This window comes from Orbilia oligospora (genome assembly GCF_000225545.1).
Source record: "Orbilia oligospora ATCC 24927 unplaced genomic scaffold scaffold00076, whole genome shotgun sequence".
NCBI classification, from domain to species: domain Eukaryota; kingdom Fungi; phylum Ascomycota; class Orbiliomycetes; order Orbiliales; family Orbiliaceae; genus Orbilia; species Orbilia oligospora.
In genome coordinates, this window is record NW_011645633.1 from 2,360,487 (window position 1) to 2,388,431 (window position 27,945).

Here is a 27,945-nt window from a genome sequence, read left to right on the forward strand (position 1 = left end):
AAGACGGGGTAAAAGCGCCTCACACACGCTTACTGTCTAATATTTCAAAGAGGTATGTACAGAGAATACTAATGTACAGCAGCGTTTAGATCATGTCTATTTCTATATTACAGTCAAATTACCTTTCCAGGATGATATTCCTATGCATGCGAAGCCAATGCGATAAGAGCGGAGTCTATTCATTACTCGGAAGATTGGTGTTCTAGTGTTAATCCACCATTGCAGTTATTATTGGTAATGCTCAGCCGTTTTAAGCTTTCCCGCCTCGTCTCTTGGGATTAGCACGTCCAGGTTGTTTCTTTGAACCAGGTGTTTTCTTCGTATCCGTGCCTTCGATATACCGCATCAAGTCATCGATGCTACGTGAATCAATTCCCTCTCTGGAAATTGGATCATCGGGCTTCATCGAATCGGCTGCCGAAAGCCCTAAACCAGGTTGCGGCTTCGTTCCCAGCGTTACCCTTGGTGTCATCGCTACTCGTCTGAGACGGCGATTCTGCAAGTCTTTTGCCTGCTTTGCAATGCTCACGGCATTTTGTGTCAATTGTTCAAGCCAGTTTTCGGCCTCTTTTGTATTCCTATCATCTGCACCAAATTCTTGAAGGAAAACGTTATAAGCATCTCGCATCCGAGACACTGCTCCCTTAGATTCATTGTCAAGAGCAAGGGCCTGTGCAAGTTGGAATGACAGAGTTGCAGTATTTGGTGACGATGCGCCGAAGATGGATTCGCATAATTTTAGCGAAGCCTCAAACCAGAGCCTCGAGTCATGGTAATGCTTCAAAGCCTGTAGCATGACGGCAGTATTGTTCATGGTGGTAACCGAGTCTGGGTGGCCTTCTCCATAAACAATCTTCCACATTTTTAGGGCGTGGCGAATCAAGGCTAAGGCGGCATTTGTGTTCCCACTGGCATGTTCAAACAATGCCAAGTTGAGATATGATAGAATAGTCTCCGCACTATCCACGCCCAATATCCGTTCTGCTACGAGAACCGCTTTCCTAGATAGTTCGACGGCGGCTGGCTTCTCGTCCAATTGATAATAAATCATAGCTAGCGCATTATACACCCTGGCTACTTCTGGATGGAGAATGCCGTATATCTGTTCGTGCAAGGACAATGATTCGAGTAGGAGCTCTTGACCCAACTCTCTTTGGTCCTGCAGGATGGATATGCGTCCTGCTTCCAGAGCTTCTTCTGCAAGTTGACTCTGAGCGTTTGCGTCACGTTAGGAATAGCGTATATTGATAGGAAGTAGTGAGAACTAACCTTGGGTGAGGCTTCCTTAACGATAGCAACAATATTAACAATGTCTTCTTGAGTAAAGGTTAATTGTTGTTGAGCGGTAGGAGCTGTCGTGGTGTTTAGTTGTGCTTGACCGCCCTTTTTCTTTGAGCTTTGCTTGGATTGGCCGTTGGTAGTAGGTTGGGTGGATGGTGTGGTGGTAGGTGGAGGAGGGGGGGTAAGTGCAGCCGTCTTGTCGAAAGCATACTCCTTTGCGCATAGTTGGAGCCCCATTTTCAACGAAATTTCTCGTAGAATTTGTTTGTGCTTGATGCTCGTCCACCATGCCTCCGCAAGTTTGAACCTATATCTGCGGAAAACTTGGTCCTCAATAGCTTTCTGAACCGCCGCCGGGGTCAGGGCCTCAAACTCAAAGCTTCCCTTCGAATAAACCGCCCATAGAAGATCATCCTTTTCGGCCTTAGGATCAGAGTTAAGACCGGTACCCAACAAACAATTAAGATAGTGGGCTACACAATACGTAACAAGGGGGCTTGGGAGATCTCTGAGTAGAGAATTGAGATGGTGTTTGCATGCTCTGGCAACCATTTCCTGTTCTGCCAATACTTTCACAGCGAGTAATTTCTGTCCTTCCGACGCCGCAAGGTTGGCGATGTTTCCAAGATATCGAATGTTGATACCTCGCTTATGCATCAGCCTAGACAGAGAGTACCCATCCATGGGCGACCCCACATCGCCTTTTTTCAGGTCGTCGATCTAGTCAAAGTTGAATCGGTTAGGCAGTGGTTCTTAAACAAAGGGGAGGTTCAACTTACAAGTCCTGGAATAACTTTATCTATTAGGTATTGACAGGCCTGTCGAACATCTTCCTCATCCTTCGCGAACTGGTCCTTTTCTTCATCGGTATGTGGCTTCTGCCCGCTAAAAACGTCAGGGTTAAGAGAAAACGTGAGCCCCGATAGGTCAATAGCCTCCTGTTCTTCTTTTTTGTCCTTGTTGCTGTCTGTTGAGACGCCTGTTTCAGCTTCTTTTTTCTTTTTTTCGAGATCGTTATTGACATATTGTCTCATTTTAACCTTCCACATGCTGTCGATAAGCTCAGAGCGTAAGACAGCCATTCTATGAGGATACCGTGTGTTTGCCTCCTCATTTTCCCAATGCTGTTCTAAGAAGAGGATATCTAACGGGGTGGTGCGATACAAATCGAGCACATATTTCCGTCCGTCGGTACCTAGCAGACCTTTGGTCTCGACACTTGCGACAAGATCATGTCGGGAGCCCTCCTTATCCCAGACGGGATGAGGCTTAACCCGCATCGCTTTGCTCAGTTGCTCGAAAGCGGGGACGAAAATTTCATTAGAAGCTATAACATCCTTTCCTTCGACACCGCCGTAATCAATCTGAGTTTCACCGGGTTCCCTTTGTTTAAAGATACCAGGGACTATACTCTGGCCGACGATCCTTCGGCCGAGATAGTCCACAACCACCGTCCCGGGTGTCGAGAGCCCCGTAATATCCAGGTTATTCACCATCCTCACCCCCAAGATATCCTTCCCTGTGGCAACTCTAGCAGCCTCGTCACCCCCTTCAGCGGCAAAAGTGCCAACGCCGTCTGCGCCATAGGAAAAGAAAATGTTATTGTAAACAAAGATCTGGGCGTCTCTCCCTTCGGTCGGGTTGAGAGGGGCAACTTCTCCTCTAGCAATGAGCACAGCTCCTCTAACGGCAGCATCCGTGAAATCGGCGAATAGTTTGGAAAGAAGACGCTCTCGGAAAACACGCTCTTGGACTGTCTCTTTCGGCAGCTCTCGAGTTGATTGGAACTCCTCGTTGAAGTCTCTCAGAGTATCGTTCGATTCGGTTCCAGCAATCAAAAAAGTTTCCTGGGACCGAGATATGTCCGCTGAATGGGAGAAATAAGGAGAGGATTGGGCAGGAACAAGCCAGGGAGATGCCGGAATAGCGTTGGTTGGTTGGAATGTGATAAGTGGGTCTTTTTTGGATTGGAACTCATGTAATTTTTTGAATTCCGTGCGAAATTCAGAGGAAAGCTGGGAAATTAGCTCGAGCAGGGAGTGGGCGGAGTACCCACGGGGGGAGGTTTTAGGTAACGGGTCGAACTTGTTGCTGCTCGAACGGTTGACATAGAAGCCTGAAACGTGGGAGGTAACGTGGAACTGCTCTCCTTCTAAGGTAGTCACTTGTATATATAATAGATGCCCCCGCTGCCGTAGGCTATGTGGAGGAGGGTTCCATGGCGACAATGAGAGGGTTTTGATGGTCTTTGGAGGCGACTGAGGGATAGCTGGGAGCATATCGAGGAGCGAAGCTGGTGCTTCGAACTCATAGTCTACCATTGAATGCGCACGGCTAGCCTCGGTAGTCTCAAGCTCATCAAAGATGTTGTAGAAAAGAGTCTGGCCGGCATTGACGCCAGCCATTAGATCAATCCTACTGCTAGCAGCACCGATGAGTTCTCTAACCCGTAGTAGGTGAATCCTTGCCTCCTTTTCGGTGTATGGATCCTCGACAAGGACGAGCTCTGAGTCCGGTGTGATACCAGGGACGTCGGAAAGCTCGACGAAGTCATTGATTCTTTCTCCGTTGTGCTCGAGGTGAAAGCAAGAGTATTGGAAAGTATCTGGGAGTTCTATGATGGATTGACGAATATCCTGTACTTGCTCTTGCGTAGAGACCTAGGGCGATGAGCGTTAGATTGTTCGCACCAAACCAAAAGAGGTGATTTGCATATTCTTGGTACACACCATTACATGGATTTTGAATGGGTGATGAGGTAACTTCACGACAAGTTGGAACACTATTTAACCAATTCATTAATATTAAATGAGCCTTGAGATGTACATGGGCAAGGGGTCATACTCTGGTCGGCATGAGGGCTGTCGATATCCCCGTGACCATTGATATCGGTTCCAATGCTACCGGTTGCTAGAGCGGCTTCTGTTTCTGAAGAACTGGCTTTAGCGGCATGGGTTCCTTGAGCTTCGGTGGACTCGTTTGTAACGCTATTGTCAGCGTTTGGACGGTCAGCTGCATCTACAGAGAGCATTGCACAGGTGTTAGATTCATCCAGTGAGAAACCCGATTGGTTAGATCAAAGATTTGGAAGGATGGAAGTGGTAGGATTGCAATGGTTATGCTGTCTAGCAGGTCTTGTGGTCTTGAGAGAGGATCCACCGCGAGGGGATGGGGTGTTATTGAGGCGGAAACACGGGAAAGCACAATTACAGTGACTCGATGTTATCGGGAATAAGACCACGAGAGCTGTATAGCATTCTAGGAAAAACGGATGCAGCTGGATGGAGAGAAAAGGAAGCCTGGCGAGCTTGGATGGTTGATGAAGACGGGTAATTCAATTGGGCACTTATTGAACACTTACCAAGCCCCGCTGGTTGTGCCATTTTGACGTATGCCAGCAGCTTTTGTTCAGGCACCGCTAGAAACTGCGATACCAATATCGTGGTTAAATGATTGAAGAATGAGTGAGAAGGTTGGGATTTTGTTCTTGAAAAAAAAAAGAAAGAAAGAAAGAAAGAGGAATGAGAATGAATGATTGAATGAATGTGTTGTAGTGTGGTTGCTGAACACCAAAATTTTTTTCCCTTCTGACGCAGAATTTGCAGCCGAAACCTACTAGCTACTTGCTGTGAACGGCATGGCATCTCACAAGACATGCCATGCCTGTCTTTCCGTATGTAAGTCAGTACCGGACCTTATAGAGGCATGTAAGTACTATGTGCCATTCGGCCGACGGGCCCGGGTGGACACACGACCCGCCCTGCTTATTCTGCTTAGCTTGATTGGCCGGAAATTTGCAAGCTCAAGTACATGTATTTGGGAATGCAATAGATCTAGATTTAGTGGGCGCAATGCTAGATGTTACGTAGCTTAGGTACCCGGGGCAGTAGTTGCACTTGCGGTTGAATTTGGAGCTGTAATTGTCATTGCGGGGTACCGTACGCATACTGTACATACCTCGTACTAAGTACTTAGGTAAGTAAGAGATAAGTAAGTACTTAAGTAAGTACTTAGGTATTATAAACATTATTTCTTATCACTGGAATCTTCATCCCCGTCTGGCTTCTCGGCAGGTGTCGCAGTAAATGTAATGACCTTGTCCGTGTACCCCTTCGCATTCCGCATTGTGAACTCGTACTTCCCCGACTCCCACAAATCCTTATCGTTGGTTGACAATCAGCCTTCGGGTTCTCCGGGGAGCTTTACTATCGACTATGAGGTAATCAAAGGAATCACATACCTTGAGGGTAATCTCTCGAGTACGGCCCAAGCTCTCGACATCGCCGATTCGTTCTAAGGAATCTTCCAAAAGTTGATCAAACCTAGGGTCCTTGCAAACCTTTCGCATTGCCAGTGCCATGGGGACGGAATCCGCCCTAACGTTAGCTTTGCTATCTATGGTGAACAAATTCAGATGCTACAGTGTAGATAGGTATCAGCGGTGCAGCCAGGTAAAAGTGGGAGGGCGTTATATTGGACACACATCGTATCGGTGTATGAAATCCGCTCTGGTCATGATTTCCCTGGCGATGTGTAGTGGGACCTGGGGTAACTTCCACCCTCTATCTTCGTTATAAGTTCCACCTTCAACCTTATCCTCCATAGCCACCAGGGCTCTGCACAAAACCATGGCGGCGGATGCAAACTTAGAGTACCTGGGGAAATAAATTATCAGTCGGACTTGAATGCAACGTTTCGACTCAGTAATCAATCATCTTACTCATTCACGTCGTCATCCTGACCTTCTCCAAGAAGACCACAATTTGTTAGGAGCCATCGCTCTTCGTTCTCAATAATTTCATTCGCTTTGGCTTCCATATTCGAAGCTTGGGCAACACGGCTAAGGTACGAAAGGCGACCCCCAACTAACTGATAGATCCTTTCTAAATCGCCTTCTGTGTCCTGGTTAGCGTGGTGTTTTGCTCGATACCGTCGCAATGCAGATATAGCCATGTCTTTAGGTAGATCTTGGACGGTGATAAGTTCCATTCTTGATGCATAGTGTTTCAGCTTTTCGTAGACTATGTAGTCATCCGAACAAAACAATACGGTGCAAAGCCCAGTGGCTGCCCACGCTTCGGCCCTTTGCTGGAGCAATTCGATAAGGTCAAGACCATCTTCATCGTCTCTAAGAAGATGCATAGAGTTAAAAATCAGTACAAGCGGTTGACCGGTGCGCCTTTTCCGCTTCAAGGCGACTTTTTCTAATTTGTTGAAGGCACGTTCTATATCAAGAAGAGCGGTAGTGTCCCTTGGCCCTCTGATGGAGAAAAGTGAACCAATATAGTCTGCGGTTCACTCCGTTAGGACCGTCATGCCAAGAATTTCCGTGCGTGCGGCTTCAATAGACCGTTTTGGACATACCCTCATGGAATTCAAAATCTAAAGCTTTTCCGAGGCGGATCCGGAAAATCTCAAGATCTAGAGGTTTCTTTTCATTAGCATGTCAGCGATATCAACAACAAAACGTTGTCGCTGACCTGCGTGGCACTCCATCATCGCAATCCCCAGACCGTCAACTTTCTGCATAGCATCTAGTATCATAGATGTTTTCCCGCACCCTTTTTCCCCCAAGAGGAGATAATAGTGGCCATTGGTCTCCCCGGCGACGACCTTGTCTATCTTATCTTGTTCAGGCCGAACGATCCTGTCGACTGTCAGGTTGAGGAAGTGTTGGGGTTTGTCGGGTCGACGGACACAGATACTCACCATTCTTTCTCGGTACCGCCGGGCACGACAGACGTGGATCCCCTACCGGCAGCAGCTAACTCAAGAACAGGGTCACCAGGCTCAAAGGCATTGTTTATCTTCTGAAGAACCACGTTCTTATAGTATCTAAGAGCTAGTCAATGTCTCCCGAGGGAAACCATAGGGTCAGAAATGAACTCTGTGCGATGGAATCGGTGAATGCGACGGGTGGGGCGGGCGGGCAAGTATCGGAAGATGAAAGAAGCCTCGAGGTAGACCAACTTATGATATCCAAAACCTGCAAGACTATATAAAGAACAGTTAGCTACCGAAGTATCAGACAGGCTTTGGTGTGGATGAAGGAAGTGAGAGTTCATCAGTTACCCTAAGATAGCGAGAGATGCGCCAGTAGTTGCAGCGCTTTCTAACATGCGATAAGCAGTCTGTCGCCAGTCATGTCTCTGCTTATTGTGACTACGGAAGTCTTCTTCGTGTTGCCCAGATTCACCCCAGGACTGGGTATTCGGCTGGGGCTGGACTTCCTGGCCTGGCAGGCGAAGTTTAGAGAAGCGTCGATTTTCATAAGATTGACTCGGCTGACATGCACACGGTCATGACGGACGAACAAGAGTGATATCCGGCTTACTCGGGCCCAATTGATAGTCGTTCCCCCCACCTGTACCTCCCGGGGTGCCGTGACCGGACTGGAATCGACGATGGACAAAAGGAACAGTTGTCCCCTTTATCGGATGGGACAGTCCTTGCTTCGTCGAATGTGCGGCTGGCCATGGCGGGGGACAGAAGACACGGCAGAGACGTAGGGAAGGTGTTCTGGATGCCCTCGCCGCCATCGGTGATTATTGGAAATATAAGTAAATACGGTGAGATCACACAAGCGTCTAGCGGTGAGAAACAAGGAGATTTTGTGGAGAGGGCGAAATGGTACGAGATTGATCAATCGATATCAATCCTGTTAACGTTCGTTCGAGTCCGTCTGAACAAATAAGTAAGTATGTAAGTATGTAAGTAAGAAGTGCTTAAGTACTTATATAAGACCGATTATGCAGGGAGCTGGATGTGGTAAGCGTGTTTGAAACATTAACGCGTATGTTATATTTATAATTACAGTGCTTGTTTAGGGCATCTGATTGAAATCCCCTCCCTCTTTCTCCCTCTCAACAATTAAACATCCGTCATCGTCATCACCACCATCACCATCACCATCACCATCACCATCACCATCACCATCACCATCGCCATCGCCACCGTCTGATAGATAGTATAGACACCTACCCAAACCCTGTTCTCGACGCTTAAGCTCCGCCCTTCGAATTCACGCCTACATTTCCTTCCTCTATTGATATTTATACATCAACACCCACACCCACACCAACATCAACATTAACATCAACATTAACATCAACATTAACATCAACATTAACATCAACATCTACCTCTGCATCTACATCCACATCTACATCAACAGGCTGTCTACTCGGATGAATGGCATCCCGTCTTGTCCTATTACAGTTGCATACATATATAGATTCGAATTCTTTATGTCCTAGCTGAATTCGCGGTTGAGAAACAGAAATGAAATAACAAAACCCCTCTATACATACGTCCTTCGATTGATCCAAAAAGAAAGAAAAAGAACAGAAGGAAGAAAGAAACAACCTTTATTACTTACTTTTTACCATATTTTTATTTCATATATATTTTTTTAATATTTTGTATTTTTATATTTTTTTTTAATCTTTTCTTTTAATTTTTTACTTACTCATTATTTTGAAAGAAGGAAGAAACGGGAGAAGGAGAGAGAGAGAGAGAGGGAGAGAGAGAGAGAGAAAGGTTTGGCTGTCCCCTCGCCACGAGACTAGCCATCTCCCTGTCACAACTTCGACGCGATTCGCAACACCAACGTCGAGATCGTCTAATCGGAATCCTCAAAAAAAATCCACCCCTCCCGATATCGCCTCCTAGGCCCAAGTCCGGTTGGAATACCGCCTCTAACCTCTTGCTCTTAAGCTCTTATCGCCGAAATCGTCTCCATATAACCATCATCCCGCTATTTTTGTAATGCAGAGCCCAAGACATCGTCGCACTAGAAGCCGTGGTGAAGGCGGGCTCCTTTCCTCGCCTGAGGTGCCCAACAAACGCAGAAAGGTTAGCCTTACCGATTCGCCGCCTCCTAACACTCGTGAAATCCCCAGTCAGTTCATTCCGCTCACCTCAACACAGGTTGACTCGTTCTCGAACTCTGTTCAACTGTCCGAATATCAGGTCAACCATATCATATCAGGCCTTGGTGCCCCTTCCAATGAAGTGGTCGCCGCCCATGATCATGCGAACGATAAGAACGCTCGTGATCACCGGGACGGCGTCACCGCCTACGCAAAAATTTGTGGTAGAGACTGGACATATTATGTCAAAGATCTCAAGATCTCCATAGGCCGGCCGCCAGACTCACGCCCACCACTTCCTGCCCCGGCCGAGAAAGAAGTTGACATTGACCTCGGCCCGAGCAAATTGGTTTCTCGAGAGCATGCCGTGATCCAGTACGACACGGTGGAATATAGGTGCTGGATCTTGGAAGTTCTAGGGAGGAATGGTGTTAAAGTCGACGATGAGCAGCACAAACGAGGGACCACGGTTCCGCTCCGTAGCGGGAGCATGTTCGAAATCGCCGGTGTGCAGATGTTGTTTGTCCTGCCCGACCAAGCTCCAGCTGTTGTCGACAGTGTGCTCCGTCGCGCCCAAGAAATCCAAGCTGAATATTTGCCAGAGCACGACTCCCAGGAAAATCATTTAGAATCGACACAGCTATCATCTGAATCTGGTTTTCTTAAATCAAAGAGGAAACCGACCAACTTGAAGAGGAAATCCGAAATACAGTCTTTAGGCGGTCAGCCCCCCAGTAGTTCAGGTAGTCAGGCAGCCAATATATCCCAGTCAACTGCCGCAAGCGCGGCTACGCTGAACAAGGAGCTCCATACTAGCCCTAGCTACCATCGAGGCTTAATGCTTGAATCCACAGAGGATATCGATTACTCTCTAGAGTCATCAAAGGAAATTAAGCCTCCGTTGAGTTATGCTATATTGATTGCGCAAGCAATTCTATCAAGTTCGGACCAAAAATTGACATTGGCGAACATATACGCTTGGATCCAAGAGAACTATGCCTTCTATCGATTTGCAGCCTCTGGGTGGCAAGTGAGTTTACCTTCAACGATTTTTCAGGGCAGGCAGGCCTAACAAACAATTTAGAACTCCATCCGCCATAACCTATCCCTCAACCAAGCCTTCCAAAAGGTCCCACGGAGGACAGACGAGCCCGGGAAAGGCATGAAGTGGCAGATAGCCCCGGACTATCTAGAGGAATACACGAAAAAGATACAAAAGGGCACCGTTAGCAAAGCAAACAAGGTCCTCTCTCCGAATCTTAAGTCACCCACGAACAATAACACGAAGGGTTCCTTCCCGACCAGCTCGTCCTCTCGCCCTGGAACCTCCACAAGTCAGAAGACAAACAATGGCTCTATCCCTCGCTCGGTCACCCCCCCTCCTCCACACTCAGCATTGGGGCCTACCCCGGCGGCGCCGAAGGAAGCATTTACCCCTGATCGCAGCTCGCGCCCGACAAGTAAAAATAAGGTACACTGTTCCCTTACCCAATGCTTCCCGAGAATTTGTTTAACAGTATAAATATATAAAGACACAGTCACAGAGTATCCAAAAAGAGACTATAGGCGATGCATCAATCGGCGATCTACCGGTATCACCTTCGGAGGACAGGCCTAACCGAATGGCTAGCTCTCCTTTCGTTGATAACTTTAATTCCACCGGTGCAGCCATCACCCCGGCACCCCAAAAACAAAACCCGCATCTGGCTCCACCATCCATTAATCAATTGCCATCTTCGTATCTACCGACATCATCTCCAGCCCCCTTTTGGAAATATCTCAACTTCCTAACCCCCGGGCGACCAGATCACAGCTCACCTATTAAAAGCCCACATCTCCGAAGTAGTAGCCCACCAGAGCCGCTTCCTCCAATCGCAAGTAAACTTAGGGAGGCTGGAAGTCCAGTGAAAGATAAAGATAATATTTTTCGGGGTAAACACAGTCCGGTCAAATCCGAGCTGCCCAACCCACCGACCAACGCCGACGGCGATACAGACACGGCGGATACTGATGATTTTGCTGGTATCGATCTTTCAAGGTATGGTACTACCCTAGACCCCCGTTTTGTACTCATGCCAAATATCTAAATTACCTAATCCAGGGGATTTCAAAAAATCGGTAAATTCCACTCTCGATCCGGATTGACCCAGTCGACACGTCCTTGATTATCGAACATAGAGTACTCAGTCGGTTCAACTCGAGTTCGAGGCCGTCTTGTTAACATCCAAATATATGACTGGCTAGCATTGCGAATCATTTAGTGGGGCGGCTTTATGGTGATATGATCCCTCTTTAAAATAGAAACCGATTGGTCGATTGCAAATCTGATTATTGAAATACCATTCTGTTAAGTTCGTGATAGTGTTGCTCTCTCTAGCTCTGTCCGTATTCATCTCGCCTTTTCCTTTTCCTTTTCCAAAGTTTTTTTTTTTTTTTTTCCTTTAAAAAAAAAATAAAAAAAACTTCCAGGACTGTTACACATACAAATAACCCCAACTAGTACATATCTAGGTAATTACCAGGTGGTCAAAACGAGTTGATTTTAAGTTTCAGTTCCTAATACCAGTGTCTTGTAATGGGATGTACATGTACACAAATCTCCGCTATCCAGACGCAATGTGGGGATCTCCTAAGGGGCCTAACCCTGGATTTCTTAGACCCTGATTTTAATATCCCAAGCTCTTCTAGGCCTGCGGGTTGGTGCCAGGCGGTGATTAGAGCACCCCACTTAGTTCATGGCGCTGGGTCTGCTGGGATAACAATCTCAAAAAACGCCGCTGACATAGTTCTGTATCATATGTACATACATATTCAAGCCAGTATTATACCGCCTCAAGCACGCCTACTTATGTACTATGTAGCTCATCTGTTGTATGTATGTACATGATTGTTGAACCGGCCTCAGCGCCATACCTTACCTATTTCTCTTGTAGCGGTTTCTTTTCTAACACACCTCCCGACCTTCTCTCATGCGCTCGCCACGCATATATGCACATGAAGCCAGCCCTCTTGTGTGGGATTGGATGTTAAATCACATGTGGAGAAAACAAGGAAAGGGGGTGCATGCATTGTTAACGTGGTGCATGTTTGAGAAATGCTAGGAGAAGTGCTTATATCGGCGCAATATGAAGTGTGCTTAAGCAAGTCCTTCCTTCAGAAGCGCTTTGATTCGAGAATATGCCGCACCGGGGTAAAAAAAAAAAAAAAAAAAACGAGCTACCCCGCCTCGGGAGCAAAATTTTCATCCAAAATTTTTGTGAGGCCACCGTGACTGGAATTAAGGTACTCCGTACATCCCCGAGGATCGGAATGCCTCATTCGCCATTATCATGTCATCAAGGGCTGAGGATTGGACCCCAAATACAAGAGTGTGAAATCTCGAACGTGGAGGAGTTGGTTTCACATAAACTACACTGTCGACGGCCAGGTAGATGTATAAATATATATCCTACCTCTTACAGATATAGGTACTTAAGTACTTACTTAGATATATACGTATCCACTCGAATGTACAACCAACCATCCCCCTTTCCTCGAGGCATATGCCGACATTTATCTAGTGTATGCGCATTCATTATATCAGGGCTTTCTGTGCTTGGATTTTTGGACATCAATGGTGAAAATGAAAACAACCGGTGCGAAATCGACCTATCCGTCGATGTACGTGAGTTCTGACTTGCAAGACGTACATAAATGTACTTATGTATGCACACAAATACTGGAAATGCTTTGAATCCTAGTGTATTTATTACCAAATACGAAAGAGTATCTATGTCATGAATTTATGCTGGAAGTGGCCATTGCATTGCATCCAACCAACCCTTGCACGTATAGTATAGTCCACAAATCAAATTGAGTAATCGTATACACAGCACGTCGGGAAAGGAACTGTGGTTTATGATCCTCCTCTGTTGTTGAATTGCGATCTTAACGTTGACGTTGACTTGCCATGGCCATACAATTTAGTTGCTACGTGCCTTTAAGGGTCTTCATGATTCATTCCATCTTGGCATGTCTTCGTGGGCCCCTAATTGCATGTGCACTGTGATTCGATTCTTTTGGGTTGAAAGGGGATTTTCCAAAATACAACAGACAGACACCTACTTAGGTACTTAGTACTTAGTACTTAGAGTAAGTATCATCTCTTTCTCTTCCTCTCCCTCTGTTTACCAAACACCAGGGAGACTTCTCGAAACTAGACTGTTCATACGCCAAAAGGCCCAGGGTCTATTCAATCCAAAGGTACGGTGTTCTGCTCTGCTCTGAAGTATATGGTAGCCCGCTTCCGTTGCTTACTCAACCTATTTAGGTGCACAATTTTGTGAGGTGGGTAAAAAGGCTTACCCAAACCGCAGCGCCGTTCTCCGAAGGCTGCAGAAAGCAACCGCAACCAATTAGAAAAGCCCTGGTTCCACACCGACGTAGAGCTACGTAGGTGGCTTGCCAAGGAGTGCTCGTGGTTACCCGGCAGCCCACGTTTTCAGTGCCCGGTGCGCTTCGCCTGCATGGCCCCAAGACAAGCTCACGACCATGTCCGTTCTATAGGTGGAGAAAGCCGCGTCACTACCCCTCAACCCTGACATGCAATGCTGCTTTTGGGCAGTAGATTGGGAAAGCACGATTTGGGGGGGATACAATAATGAAAATGAAAATGAAAAGTACATGGCTTGTGCCTCATCGTGTGAGCAATTGTTTCGTTTCGAAGAAATGTTTCCCCAGATCGTATCCGATTTCACATCCCCATTTTGTTGTGATAGTAGACACGGTAGAGGCTTCAAAGCTTTCCTGGCTGATAAGTCGCGGGTAAGAGCCCAATGCAGAACAGCACTGGTAAGCGTTTGGGGTCAGCGGTTAACGGCTGCTTTGTCGGAGCAGCAATGGCTTCCTCCGTATCATCTGTCCTTTTGCTGGTGGCGTCTATGTATAAAGCTATATATGTAGGAGGCACTTATGTACTTACAGACTATTGTACATAGGAGGGTATCCGGGACATACATAAATGCAGATTGCGAGCATGGATACCTATAACTCATGCACCAGGCCCCAAAGTTAACTCGATCGAATCGACTTCAAAGCTTCCCGAAGTAAGGGCTAGAGGAGAAACTGCACCGCTCCAATGAGCATGAGGAAGAGCATGTTCGGGTTCGGGTTCAGGCATACTTAACTGCTCTCCCTTGAAATTAGCCGTGGAGAGATGACTTTTTGGCCTCGCTCGTTCCGTTGTCGCCTTTCCACTTTCTCTCTTTTCGCTTTTTTGTTTTTTTCGTACGATTCTTGAGGGAGTTAAGGACTTAAGCTAAAAATGCTTAAGTAATGAAATACCTGCTTGTCGTTTGGGTTCGTTCTTATATTCACACCACGGCGGTCAATTCTTCTTTTGTCGAGTTGCTTCTTTCCCGTCGCACCTATTTGCTCTCGCCCACATCAGGAAGAGTTATAAATATAAATTTCCCGGGAGAGTCGGCTTGCGAGGAACATTCAGGGCATCATCATCGTTCATCAGCAAGATCAGATCAGGAGAAAAGCCGAATACGGTTCCCTTCTTTCGGCTCCAGCGCCCCACTCGTCGCCTCAGCTAGCCCGGTGTCGTGCTCAGCCCCCACGACCAGGCCACTCCTTTCTACAGACGAGAGGATCTGCTCTACTGAAGACCTGTTATTGCAGACCAATACCGCATCTCAGTTCAACATCCTTCTAATTTTTTTCTCTTGGTGTTGTTGAACTTTGGAGTGGATGACAAGGTGACCAACAACAACAAATCCCAAAACAAAGTAACTTTTCTGCCAAGCCACTTCAAAATTACAACAGTCTCAACACTTTTTTCTTTCTGTCACCACATCCTCTCACTTCCTTCCTCACTCCCTCCTTTCTAGGTCTTTCACCTTTTAACTTCTCTATAAAAAAAATATAAAAAAAGAGTGGACTCTTTCTTTCTATTCTATTCTTTTCTTTTCTTGTCTTCTTTTTCTAAAAAATATAAATATAAAATTTATATACTGATACAAAGAACATAGAAGAAAGAAAGAAAGAAAGAAAGAAAGAAAGAAAGAAAAAAAAAAAAAAAAAAAAAAAAGAATTGAACGCCTACAAGAAGGATCCTTCTACCAAGCAAAGCCGCAAAGGTGGTGGCCGATGGTGTATGCATGCAATCCTGCCTTATATATCTTTAATAGTATTATCATCAATATTGATTCGGTTCTAGGTGATGGCAGATCGTGATGGCGACCGAGAATCCTCAGATGGCTCCTCTCTCGAGAACGACCCCGTCGGGGAAAGCTGGGACGAGGCCAGCGCAGGTCCTGGTACTACTCCAAAGGTTCCTACTTCTTCATCATCCTCCAATCCTATAAAACCAGTTCCGCTGCAAAAGAGAAGGCGCGTCACCCGTGCTTGTGACTGTTGCCGGCGGAAGAAGATCAAGTGTGATGGGCTTCAGCCCTGCACCCATTGCTCGGTCTACAGCTATGGTAAGACAACTTTCCAAAAATTAATAGCAAAATTCTGTTACCTGAATTAGGCTTCACACAGAGCTAATTGATCGCCTTGGACCGCTGGCCCTATCTAGAATGCACATACGATCAACCCTCGAACAGACGTAGAAACCCGACACCGCAATACATTGAAGCTTTAGAAGGCCGTCTACAACGGCTTGACTCTTTCTTCAAATCTGTATTGCCGGATATGGATGTAGACCACCCTACTTTCGAGGCAGAAACACTCCCACAGGTCCAGGAAGCAGTCAAGACCGCTATGAACAAATCATTTCCATCTGTGGCCACTCCGGATAATCCGCATGATCAGGAAGCTTTACTCGAAACGATGGTTGAAGCTACAGGGAGGCTTGATCTAGATGAATCCGGGAGACTTGATTTCCACGGACACTCTTCTGGATTCACCTATCTAAACAAACTTCGGGAGCAATTTGGGGACCTCCTGGGCCCCGAGGTCGGGACCACCACACTTTTGAGGCTGCGGCCCTTTCGCCCCCTTTCCGAACCGACACGTTCAAATACTGGGTCTCCGGGTAGTAGCTACTTACTGGACACAGTGCCTCTACCTCCGAGAGAGACAGCCCAAGAGCTTGCCAACAGTTGCCTCGGCGAAGCACTGCTCTTGTTCCGATTCATTCACCGCCCAACTTTTGACAGTCTTGCCGACCGGTTATATTCTCGTGATTTCGAAGAATATGGCAATGAGGAGCATTCATTCCTACCGGTGTTCTATCTTGTACTTGCAATTGGATGCGTCTTCACAAGAAAGTCTGATAAGCTTGGTATTTCCAATGTTCTTGATGAAGGGTAAGTTAATTCGAGTTACTAAAGTACTGAAGGACCCGTTCGTATCCAAAATATTCGAGGCGGCTAATATGTTATAGGGCGAAATATTTTGCCGCCGGGAGGAAGTTGACGGATATCACGGACTGCAGAGACGTTACATCCCTCCAGGGTGTTCTATTGATGATTATCTTTCTCCAGTCCTCGGCAAAGCTAGCAACATGCTATTCCTATATCGGTATTGCCGTTAGTGCTTCATTCAGGCTCGGTCTTCATCGCAAGATACCCTTTCCTGATCCGATAGAGGCTGAAATTAGGAAAAGAATATTCTGCACGATTCAGAAAATGGACATTTCTATTAGTGCCCTAATTGGGTTGCCGAGAATGGTGCATGATGAAGACATAGATCAAGAATACCCCACAGAAGTTGATGACCAACACATAACAAAAGATGGAATAACGCCTGGGGCTTTGGGGGAACCTAATAGTACCTCAGCAGCGAACGCCCACACCAGGCTTGTTCAGATCCTTGGGAAGGTTATCAAAAAAATATATCCAATAAAAGGTCTCCAACCTAGCACATATGGTAAACGGGCCGGATACATGATAAGTTATGCTGTTGTACGTGGAATAGAGCAAGATTTGGCGAAATGGCAGGAGGAACTACCGCCGTATCTACGTAGAGGAGACGACTCGCCTCCTCGGTTTTTAAGGTGTGTATTACTGATAGCACTTCTTTATGAATCTCACTCATTCCCCCAAGGTCCCAATACCTTCTTCAGATTTCCCTTGCGCATGTGAGAATGATGCTCTACAGACCATTCATACATTATGTCGCCCAGCCACGAGACGGTCGGGTCCGCGACGAGAGACCGTTCGCAAGCGCCGCCGCTTGTATTAATACATGCCGAGAAATAGTCCATCTATGCCAACAAATGAGGGAAAACGATATCTTAAGTGGAGCATATTGGTTTTTGATTTATACGACATTTTTCTCGGTACTATCGCTTCTATATTTCGTACTCGAAAACATCACACACCCAGATGCCCCCGCTGTTTTACGGGATGCAACGATCGGTAAGGATTGTATACTGTCTCTCAAAGATTCGAGTATGGCGGGAGAGCGATGTTCCCTTGCACTTAAGGTAGGTTCCTTGGGAAAACCTTGCTGCCCCCGTTTCCAGCTGCGCAAAGAATAGTTTTATGAAATATGCTAACTGACACAGCCCTTGTTTGAGCAATTGCCTAATCGCCTTCGTGAAGGATTTGGGAAAGCACAGACCAAGAAACGTGGTAGAGCGGCCTCCCCGGCGCCTTCACTCTCCGTTGCGGATCAGCCGCTGGCAACTAGAGGCTTTAGTACTCAAGCAGATCAGTCGTCAATCAGGTCCAATACATTCCCTATCACTACCTCACGCCAAGGCTCTAGGGTAGCAGTAGTGAGAACACCTGGAAACCCGCTGGACCCGGGGGCGAGACGAAGTTCGGACGACAATTTGACGCTTGGGCAGGCTACATTATCCCCCACAGCCATGACAGAAGACTCTAGGAGTTCGCTACAACAGCACCTCGGTGGATTTACTGGAATGCCTGACCTGAACGCCCTAATGTTTCCTGCCTCAAATGCGTTTGCGTACGGCAATCAGGCAATGATGTTTGATGTTCCATTGGGCAGCGAAAGCCCAGGCGAGCATGCATTTAACCGGGATGCTAGGCTAGCGCCTGGGCCATCCCGACAAAGCTTTGGTGGAGGAAGTCCTTCGTTTGATAACGTGGAAGTTCAGCTTTATGGGCCCCTTCCACCTTATGTTTATTCAATTGAGAACCCCAATAATCCTGGGTTTGAAAACACAGGACCGGCCTTTCCGAGCTTATCGGCTCCCGTGGCCGGGACCCCAAGCACAGACCAAGACCACATGGCATTTGAGGCTTTCAGCCATACCGGACAGAGTACAGACCGAGGGCAAATGAAGCCAAATAGCCAGTACCCAACGAATTTAGACGATTTTCTGAAGATGGGAATGAATGATGAGGATTGGGAACCTATTTTCGGACACCAACGAATGCTCTGAGTCGTCAAACCCAAAGTGTATTTAGATTCCCAAAGTATGATTATACTTGAAAATGTATTAATAGAATATAATCTCGGCGTTTTCTTGATACTGGCCTTCACTAATTTTGTTTCGAGATTTCACGGAGGGCTGCACTTGATTTAGTGTGTAGAGAGGATTTCGTACCGAGATATATCTCCTAAATTGTAAGTTGTGGTCTCTGGGTTGAACACCCTGAAACCAGTTTCCGAGTAAAACAAAATGACACAGCCAGCAACACTTTAATGTGTCTGGGTACGAGACCAACACAGCCCAGGAAATTGGTCAAAAATTGGACACCAGTCCAGTGTGTATAAGCCAACCCTACTCACAAACAAGCCTAATCAGACATGACAGAGCCGAACCAATCGAGGTCCCGTAATCAACAAGCGCTATCCGCTGTGCATATCAATGGTGTAAATGCAGGTGCTAGAACAAATTCCTCAAATAACCGGCTTCCAATAACGAAAGGCTCTCCCCATGCACGCACGCCAATCACATACGAATAACTACGGCATCTTACCTTTGAGAAGGGCTCTATAATATATATAAATAAACCAAGCACGCAATGGATTAATCTTTCCAGTCCCAGACCTGGGCCAAAAATTTATGCATGTTGACCTTCTTTTTTTGCATGTCAACAATCCAAGGATGTTCTAGCATCCTCCATGGACTAGCTCTCCTGGCTGTATCCTTTTCGAGACTTTCAATTTCAACGGGTTAGAACAACTCTACCTGAGACTGAAATCGGGGGTACGCACCAGCATTGAATAAAATATTTGAAGGCGTCGCTCCACTTCACTCCTTTGTCGGGTTCATCCTTAAGGACGGGTATTGGCTGGCGTACAATGTATGTGAGGAGATCTATCAGACCAGCTTGGGGCTGTCGATCACCACTCCCATCTGCCGGGAATGGAAATCTGTGCTGTGCAACCTCAAGCAGTGTGACTCCCAGAGACCAGACGTCAGAAGTGATTGTATATGACATCCCTTGGATACGCTCCGGCTAAACATAAGATTATGAGTATAAGGTCTAGGAATAGGACGTAGTTTGTTCATACCGCCATATAATAAGACGTTCCAATGAAAGTATCTGCATCCCCTTTGGAACCTAGAAGTTCACCAGAAACTCCGAAGTCGCATAATTTGACAAGGCCATTTCTCGAAACAAGGATATTCGAGGGTTTGATATCTGTAAGTTGAAGTGATAGTTAACATATGCAAGAGTGTTACTAGGGTTATATATTATTACCTCTATGAATGATTTTTTTGGAATGGAGGTATGTTAAGCCTTCCAAAACACCCTCGGCGATTTTCCCTAGAACTTTTTCTCCGGTCCTACCCCCGAGACGCTTTATTTCTCGATAGATCGCATCTAGCGACCCACCCTCACAGAATTCCATAGCGATAGAAATGGTGGCAGATGTTTCGTCAAAGAAAGCCCCGTAATATTGGCAAATATATTGCGAACTACAGCCTCGGTTAAATTCTAGTTCTCTCAATATTTGCCGTTTTATCGCTGGGTTTGGATCTGTTGTTATTATCTAGAGTTTAAGATCAGATTGCAGCCTATTGAGAAGAAAACGTAGCAGTAAGTGTGACTCCCATACCTTAAGAGCAAACATTGTTTTCCCTCCTTTGAGCTTGCATTTCGTGACAGCGCCCCCAGCGCCTTCGCCCAGACTACTTAACTCTTGAATCCTCCCATCTCGGCTAGCGAATCTCCAGCCTTCATCGTCTAGTTCTTCTACGTCCATCGTTGCCCTTTTCGCATCTTCCTCCTCCTTAGAATGGGAAGTATTTGCCGAAACACCATCAGGGGAACCATTCGTAAAACCGTAGAGGCTACCTCCTGGCGACCTTTCATGCGTGATATAACTATTGGCTGTCAAAGAAGATGATCCACTGCGGCTTCCACCAAGGTCAGATGAACTGCCTGGGACAGGCTTCAACGGCGGGAGACGAGGTCTGCGGTTAGAGGCCTGCGAGGAAGGGGCGCTAGATGTGCCTTCTGGAGTCGCGATCTGGAGCTTTGGCATCTCCGGTTTGGGTGTCGTGGTTAGTCTTAGTTTTGGAGGACCCCTAGGTGGAGTGGGTAAAATTTGGGGAACTGGGGAGGCCGATGGAGGAGCCGTTGACTGTGGAATTGATAATGAAAGCATGGGAGACCGAGCCCCAGAATTCGGACGGCTTGCGAGTGTAGGGGCTGTGATGGGCGGCCGCAGAAGGGGGGCTGAGGTTGCCGACATTGCGGGGGGCCTTGTCGGCGGATAAGCAGGGTATTGCTGTTCTGGGGGGTTGCGGTCCGACACTTTGGCTAATATTCCAATCGCTCGTTATGCAGGTGGTGAGTACCTGCGATAAAGAGCCGGTTGCTGGTTGCTGGTTGATTTCTGTCTTGACTGGATGAAAGCTGGCTGAAGGAGAAGTGTATAGTCGAGATGAGATAAATGGATTAGATGAGGCCGGACTTCGAATCAGCCAGGGTTCGAATTGGTAGTGGAGACTTGAGTAACCGTTTTGGAAATCGGTAGCGATATACTGAGGGCGGGGTTTACTAGGGTGTTGACGCGTTTATCGATAGTGAAGATATACTTCTTATATAAAGGACTCTACAGAGTATTTCATAAGTATCGGTAACTAGGGTCGGTTTGAAAAGATGAAGAAGCAAGATAGGATAAATGGTAATGGCTGATGATGATGATGATGATGATGATGATGATGATGATGATGATGATGATGATGATGATGATGATGATGTGGTGGTGGTAGTGGTGGTGGTGGTGATATTGATGATGACGAGGAGGGAGGAGGGGGGAAGGGAGAGGGAGAAGGAGAAGGAGAGGAGGTTGCAGTTGTGGGTGCGGTTACGGGTGCGGGTTGTGTTGTGATGATGTTGACCTAGCCAGTCTGGCCAGCCAGCCAGCCAGCCTGGAACCATGACAACTTGTTACTGTTCCCCTCTTGCGGACGGGGTATTACATTACAACACCATTTTGCGTCTAATTACTCCGACACCACAGCTACACCGCAACTACACCACAACTACACCACAACTACACCACAACTACACCACAACTTCACCATGTACAGTACACTGCACCCCAATATCTACACCCCACTATATGACCTACCTCTTACTAAGTAAGTAGCTTACCGAGTCCTCAAGTAGGTACGGTAGCTGTTACTTACTTCTTAAGTATTTGCATAAATTCGACACAATGCAACTCCAAGCACAGGAGTACCTAGGGAATTTAAATACTCAAGTACTTAAGTGCTTGCTTAACTGATTATTCATGGCGGGTGGTGGTCTGGGCAGAAGGTAATAATATAATATGTCAGTGATATCTGAGATGTGGAAAGATACTTCTTCTACTAGAGAGTATACTACATTACATGTATGTACTAATTAAGTACACATCAGATCGAATCCATATCTTATCATGCTAGACCGTGGCCAAGAGGCCGAGCATGGCCTGCCTGCACATTAGCCACCCACGGTGTCTCAACCAAAGGAATGCAGGGTCTCTCCGGTCTGGATCCCCGCTAAGTTGGCACGTTGGGTTCCGCCTAGCACCCCCAAAGTCTCCAGCCCTGTCTTCGCTGTGGAACTTAAAAATATACTTCTTGTTACTAAAATGATTTTATTCCCCTTTACCCTTCGAAACTTTCGCTTTGGATTTTTAGAGTTCGATATTTGATTCTTCAGGACGACTTCGGAAGCCGAGTGACTATAACCTGGTGACTGGTAGGTCTCGAGGACGCCAAATCCAAATCCAGAGTTATTAAAACATGATGCTCTGCCCCCGCCATAATGTCACCTGTCCGCTGACCGGTCCTAGTTCTAATTTTGAGCTCGACTTCGATGTCTCTACGAAGCGGCAACTTTTGCCCCTATAATATATATAGACACGCATAACTACACCTACAAATCCACGCACGCACGCACGCACGCACGCATACACACATACTCACGCCTTCTAATCACATATTATTTATGAAGTCTCTATAGTTTTACCAGGCCCAACCTGTAAGGTATAGACGGTTGATCTTCTTAAGTAAAGTGCCCGGTCTGCTTCAACCTCTATATTATGATCTATATACATTTCCCTGGATAGAGCGCATTTTATTCTCATTCAAGGAGCAACTTTGTCTACCCTGCTGAGCAAGATGGGCGACGCCAGTAGCACACCTCGCTTGCGCACTCGAATATCTACTTGCGCGAGGTTTACTCTCACCCGCATCCTGAGAGACCCGCCTCCAAAACGTAACGATACACCTTTGAACTTTACCGAAAATATCCCCAATGCCGTATCAGTAGACGGGACTGGTCCGTACCTTAGAGTTAGTAACAACGTTCAAGAACAATCGCGGAGACTATGGATAGTGCAGAACCGCCGTGACGGATCCAGAACAACATCAAGCATCCGAACGTGGTTATTGAAATTTCGCATTGGTGGCAATGAAGGCCAGACAAAATCCGTAACTGGGCCCCATGGTGGTTTCTCGAGTATACCGGGGCAGGGAAGTCATGCTCAAGGCAAAGAAAGGGCTCATGGGTCATCGGCTGGCAATCATCGAAAGGCTCTCGGCCACCTGATACCGAGCGGATTTGGTACGATGCTATACGGCGGTGGAGGAAGTAGACACAATGGCGTTGTTGGCACCGGCACCGGTAAGAAAATAATAATAATAGAGCTTATCTATCGCATTATAATGGAGGAGGGATGATATTAATTTCTCAGATATCATGACGGTGTTTCCAACGGAAATTATCGCACAGATCTTATCGTACCTCGATCACAAATCACTTCTGTCTTGCGAACTAGTATCGCGTTATTGGTATTCAGCAGCACTCTCTTCTCATGTATGGAGAAATACCTTTGAAGCAGAGTACGGTAAATTGAAACCCAGCAGACTATATGGTAGAGATTGGAAGTCGATGTTTGAAGTCAAGAGGAGCCTTAACAGACGATGGCTGAAAGGTCAAGTCAACCCGACCTACCTCAGGGGCCATTCAGACTCTGTATATTGCGTTCAATTCGACCAGTAAGTACCTTTTGGTTGATGGCCCTCGGCCCGGTCAAGAATACTTCCAATTGACGAATTCCCCCCTCCCCCTTTTTTTGGGGGGTTTTTTTTTTCAATTTAGGGAAAAGATAATCACTGGCTCGCGGGACCGCACCGTCCGGGTGTGGGATATCGCCACTGGCCAATGCCTTAGGGTTATAGGGGCATCTCATGATCCTAGACCCGGCTCAAGCACCATCGGGTATCATAAAGGGTCGGTTTTATGTTTGCAGTTTGACGACCGGATTCTCGTGACTGGGTCGAGCGATCACACATGCATTATCTACTCGCTCCCGGACTTCGAACCATTTCTAACACTACAGGGCCATAGAATGGGCGTCCTCGACGTTTGTTTCGACGAGTCGCATATTGTTTCATGTTCCAAAGATACATCAATCTGTGTTTGGGAGCGATCCACAGGGCTTTTGTTGAACCGACTGCGAGGGCATGAAGGACCGGTCAATGCTGTTCAACTGCGGGGCAATGTTGTGGCGAGCGCGTCGGGGGATGCTAATATCAAAATATGGGATATTGAGAACGGAAATTGCATGAGAACACTCAGCGGGCATACACGAGGTCTGGCGTGTATCCAGTTGTCAGAGGATCGTCAGACAGTTGTCTCTGGGGGCAATGACCAATCTATCCGGGTGTGGGATGTTGACAGTGGTCATCTTCGGTATGAGATCCGGGATGCGCACAAATCGTTGGTGCGTAGTTTATACCTCGATAGCCAGAACGAGAGAATAATCAGCGGCAGCTATGATCAGGTATGTTGCAGCGGGTGCTTCTTCTTTAAACGAACTATCTAACAGGAGGAATGTGTATTAAGAGCGTTCGAGTGTGGGATCTTAAAGAAGGAAAGTCGCTGTTGAATTTCCCACGATGGCACGGGAGCTGGATACTGGCAGCTCGAGCAGATGATAGACGGATTGTGAGCACGAGTCAGGACTCGCAGGTGCTGGTATTGGATTTCTCAAGCGGGATCCGGGGACTGGAGAACATGTTCCCAGTTCCATCAAAAATCATCTAGGTACTTGCCTACTTGTATATACTTGCTACTTACCGACTTACCGGCCTAACTACCTAAGTAGGTAAGTAGGTACCTAGGTAGTTTCATGATGTCGCTGCTTAAGTACTTAGCCAACACGGTAGTTTGTTCCATGTCGTAATCGATCTTGATTAATATGAACCAGTCAGCGCCAAGAGTCAAAACTGGCTCGGCAAATATTGGCGCCAAGCGCTATGAATACTTGGCGACTGGCAGCAAAATGTGTTGTTGCCGCCAAGCTCGAGGTTCTCAAGGTCCTCGATGGCATCTTGGAGCCTCAAAAAAGTGGTGATGGTATATAATGAACCTACTCCGACGATGCCAACGTCGACGCCCGCCATCAGACAACATTTTGGGGGGTTTTGGCTGGTAGAATCGCTAGTTCGGGAGCCAGAAAGCTGGAAGAAGGGGGGGGGGGGGGTTTGCGGGCAAGTGTGCAGCCTGCCACAGTTCCAGTACTTAAACCGGGGAAATTCCACTTTTGCCCTTGTTGGTTTTCCCTTTCTCTCCTTCTCCTTCTCCTTCTCCTTCTCTTTCTCTTTCTCTTTCTTCATCGTCTTCATTTTCATCTTCATCTTGTATTGTATTGCATCCTTGTATCGTCTAGTACCGTATCGACCCAAAGCTCGGTGAGTGGGACATTTTACATTCTCTTTTATATCAAGTGTTTTTTCTGTGTGTCGAATCTCCGCCCGGCCCCCTTTGCTTTGTCTGTGTCTCTCTCCCAATTCATCGCGAGAAATACCCGCCCAATCCCCCGATCGTGCCTTGACTTCCCAGGCTCATTCCCCAGCTTTTTTTTTGGTTTTCACCACCATTAGACTCTTTGCACTGTCTTCGGTCTTTTGTTTCCATCTTGATATCATCTTCTTGTATGAGATATCTTTCTTGTGGTATTTTCTGCTGAGGGTCTTGGAAACCAAGAGTCTTGGCTTGGCTCTCTCTCTCGCTCTCTTCTCGCTCTCTCCTCCCTCTCCTCCCTCCTCCTCCAACTTTCTCATCCTCATCGTATATACCTATATAACATCACTATTTATCCTTGAGATCTGTTTATTCAAGTCAAACCAACCCATTTTTTGGTTTTGTTTTTCATTTGATTGATTCGTTTATTTACTTTCAACCCGGTTTCATTTCCTATCTCAAAGGAACCTTTTTTTTTTTTTAATAACTTGACACAAATTCAAGAGGAATAAGAAGATCTTTGGCCCACTAACATCAACTATGCCCTCCCCAGAATTCTTCAGTTCCGGCTCCTTCCTTCAAAATGGATAACACGGAACCACGTTCCACCTCTTCCCAGGCTGTGCAAACCGAGGCCAGCTCCCCAGTTATTGCAACTGCTGCCTCTGTTGTAGCTGCTACTGCTGTGTCTGTCACCCCCGCTGGTGCTCAGAACCAGGTCTCATCGTCTGCCGCTCAGACTTCGACTGCTACTCAGACTCCAGCTACCTCTTCTTCGGCTCCTGTAGTCGCCCAGTCTGCCATAGCTGGCACTTCATCTAACGATAATCAGCATGGTAATCTCATCTGCCAGTGGGGTTCCTGTCGAGAAATTTTCGAGAACCCCGATGAGCTCTATGTAAGACCTACCCACTATTCTCGAGAACACGAACGGTACTTTGAAGAATTCTAATGCCCCCTTTTTCTTCTATTTTGCAGACTCATCTGTGTGATGTCCATGTGGGGAGAAAATCAACCAACAATCTTTGCTTGCAGTGCCACTGGGGTACCTGTCGGACCACTACCGTCAAAAGAGATCATATTACTTCCCATATCAGGGTCCACGTCCCTCTCAAACCCCACAAGTGTGAAATCTGCAGCAAATCGTTCAAGAGACCACAGGACCTCAAAAAGCATATCAAAACCCATGCCGACGACTCTGTTTTGATCCGGAGCCCAGAACCAGATCCCACCCGTCGTCCCCCCGGTGGCCGGGGCCTTCAGCAAGCTCCACACTACGCCGCTGTTCCCCAGCAGTACGTTCAGACGTCCGTCGCACCAGCGTACGGCCTAAACGGCTACTATCCCCAACCAACGGCTTATGCGGCACCAGCTAGCGCTGGATTCTACGGCGGCGGTGGCCACACCCATGACCCCCTCCAAGGTTTGCCCCGTAAGAGGGCTGCCTTCGACGCTGAGATGTCACAGTTCGTAGACGACGTGAAACGCCAAAAGTATGGTCCTGGCTATACCCCCGAGGTTGCCCACCGCCTTGCTAGTCTTCACAGTTTGGCGAGTAGCGTGGCTATTGAGTCTGCAGCTGCCTCGGCCCACCACCACCTGGACTATCACCCCGCTCCGCTTGCCACCGTCTCCGCAACTCACGGGCCACATTTCCATTATCAGCTACCCACACCTGGGCCTATGGTACATACTATGCACAAGAAGGCTGACCTGCTCGAGGCGGACAACTTCCTCACCCAGCTATCCAGTAGTCTCTATGAAAGCCCGGCGGCAGCGGCAGCGTCAGGGATTTCTCAACCCGGTGTCCATTACACCACCACCGGCGTCTCTCCCTATAACAGAACACCATCTTTACCCCCACCAAGCCCACACACTTCCTCAGGACACCCGACGCCTTCTGTTCACCAAAACAGCCCCACACCCGTTCTCACTCCTCCAACTTCTTATACTTCTCACTCCCCAGCTTCCACCCATATGTCAAGTATATCCACTGGTGTAAGCTATCCGAATCTTCCTGCCCACACGACAACCGGGGACACGCTCCCTAGCGTCACGGCCTCCACGCTAGCTGCGTCTTTCGATGCCGATCAGAGACGCCGGTATAGTGTCGGAGTTCTTCAGAAGGCTCCCCCGCCGCAAGATGCAATGGAAATCGATTCTGAAGAGCAAATTACACTGGAAGGATCCGAAGGGACCAGCGGTCGCAACAGTGCCAGATCTAGCATTGATGTTTCTATGATTGATCCAAGCCTGGAAGACCATACACCATCGGCGACACCTCAGAATAAGAAACACTCGGGGCCGGAGGATATCCTTTCGCGAGTCGAGGCTTTCAGCGTCATCAAAAAATTACGCGAAGAAATCCAGGCTGCATTGCAAAAAATAAAAGATAGTTCCGAAGATGTAGAGCTGAGGGACGAACCCGATAGTGAATCTCCTGTTTCATATCCTGAGCTGCCAACTCAGATGTCGTCTGTCGAAGCCTCTGCGTGATCTTTTTTATCTAACATGATTACCTTAGTCCTGTTTTTTCTCTTCCTCGTTACCGTTTTCCTGCGTGCTTCCAAAGAGCTTTGTCGAGATTCCGTTGTTTTCTTTCTATAATATCGCGTTTGTTAATATCTTCA

General features: G+C 47.1%; 7 protein-coding genes across 7 annotated transcripts; 4 read left to right on the forward strand and 3 right to left on the reverse strand.

The window, feature by feature from the left end:
• Positions 1-250: 250 nt before the first annotated feature.
• On the reverse strand, positions 251-4,664 carry AOL_s00076g695 (uncharacterized protein; the record flags this gene model as incomplete). The annotated part of the gene is made up of 6 exons (XM_011123247.1): positions 251-1,210; positions 1,270-2,001; positions 2,061-3,941; positions 4,011-4,063; positions 4,126-4,299; positions 4,643-4,664. The coding sequence occupies 6 exons, from the start codon at positions 4,662-4,664 to the stop codon at positions 251-253; spliced, it is 3,822 nt and encodes a 1,273-aa protein (XP_011121549.1).
• A 643-nt stretch (positions 4,665-5,307) lies between these two features.
• AOL_s00076g696 (uncharacterized protein) lies at positions 5,308-7,820 on the reverse strand (the record flags this gene model as incomplete). Its single annotated transcript, XM_011123248.1, has 10 exons — positions 5,308-5,439; positions 5,522-5,698; positions 5,765-5,936; positions 6,002-6,569; positions 6,646-6,702; positions 6,762-6,928; positions 6,991-7,116; positions 7,168-7,275; positions 7,354-7,516; positions 7,616-7,820. The coding sequence occupies 10 exons, from the start codon at positions 7,818-7,820 to the stop codon at positions 5,308-5,310; spliced, it is 1,875 nt and encodes a 624-aa protein (XP_011121550.1).
• A 1,228-nt stretch (positions 7,821-9,048) lies between these two features.
• On the forward strand, positions 9,049-11,239 carry AOL_s00076g697 (uncharacterized protein; the record flags this gene model as incomplete). Its single annotated transcript, XM_011123249.1, has 3 exons — positions 9,049-10,182; positions 10,237-10,623; positions 10,685-11,239. The coding sequence occupies 3 exons, from the start codon at positions 9,049-9,051 to the stop codon at positions 11,237-11,239; spliced, it is 2,076 nt and encodes a 691-aa protein (XP_011121551.1).
• A 4,118-nt stretch (positions 11,240-15,357) lies between these two features.
• AOL_s00076g698 (uncharacterized protein) lies at positions 15,358-18,498 on the forward strand (the record flags this gene model as incomplete). The annotated part of the gene is made up of 5 exons (XM_011123250.1): positions 15,358-15,619; positions 15,718-16,450; positions 16,528-17,139; positions 17,244-17,571; positions 17,653-18,498. The coding sequence occupies 5 exons, from the start codon at positions 15,358-15,360 to the stop codon at positions 18,496-18,498; spliced, it is 2,781 nt and encodes a 926-aa protein (XP_011121552.1).
• A 591-nt stretch (positions 18,499-19,089) lies between these two features.
• On the reverse strand, positions 19,090-20,765 carry AOL_s00076g699 (uncharacterized protein; the record flags this gene model as incomplete). The annotated part of the gene is made up of 5 exons (XM_011123251.1): positions 19,090-19,219; positions 19,278-19,522; positions 19,578-19,708; positions 19,769-20,060; positions 20,127-20,765. 5 exons carry the CDS (start codon positions 20,763-20,765, stop codon positions 19,090-19,092), a joined length of 1,437 nt encoding a protein of 478 aa, XP_011121553.1.
• Positions 20,766-22,686: 1,921 nt separating this feature from the next.
• AOL_s00076g700 (uncharacterized protein) lies at positions 22,687-24,616 on the forward strand (the record flags this gene model as incomplete). The annotated part of the gene is made up of 4 exons (XM_011123252.1): positions 22,687-23,191; positions 23,262-23,565; positions 23,669-24,353; positions 24,416-24,616. The coding sequence occupies 4 exons, from the start codon at positions 22,687-22,689 to the stop codon at positions 24,614-24,616; spliced, it is 1,695 nt and encodes a 564-aa protein (XP_011121554.1).
• Positions 24,617-25,898: 1,282 nt separating this feature from the next.
• AOL_s00076g701 (uncharacterized protein) lies at positions 25,899-27,811 on the forward strand (the record flags this gene model as incomplete). The annotated part of the gene is made up of 2 exons (XM_011123253.1): positions 25,899-26,213; positions 26,294-27,811. 2 exons carry the CDS (start codon positions 25,899-25,901, stop codon positions 27,809-27,811), a joined length of 1,833 nt encoding a protein of 610 aa, XP_011121555.1.
• Positions 27,812-27,945: the final 134 nt, after the last annotated feature.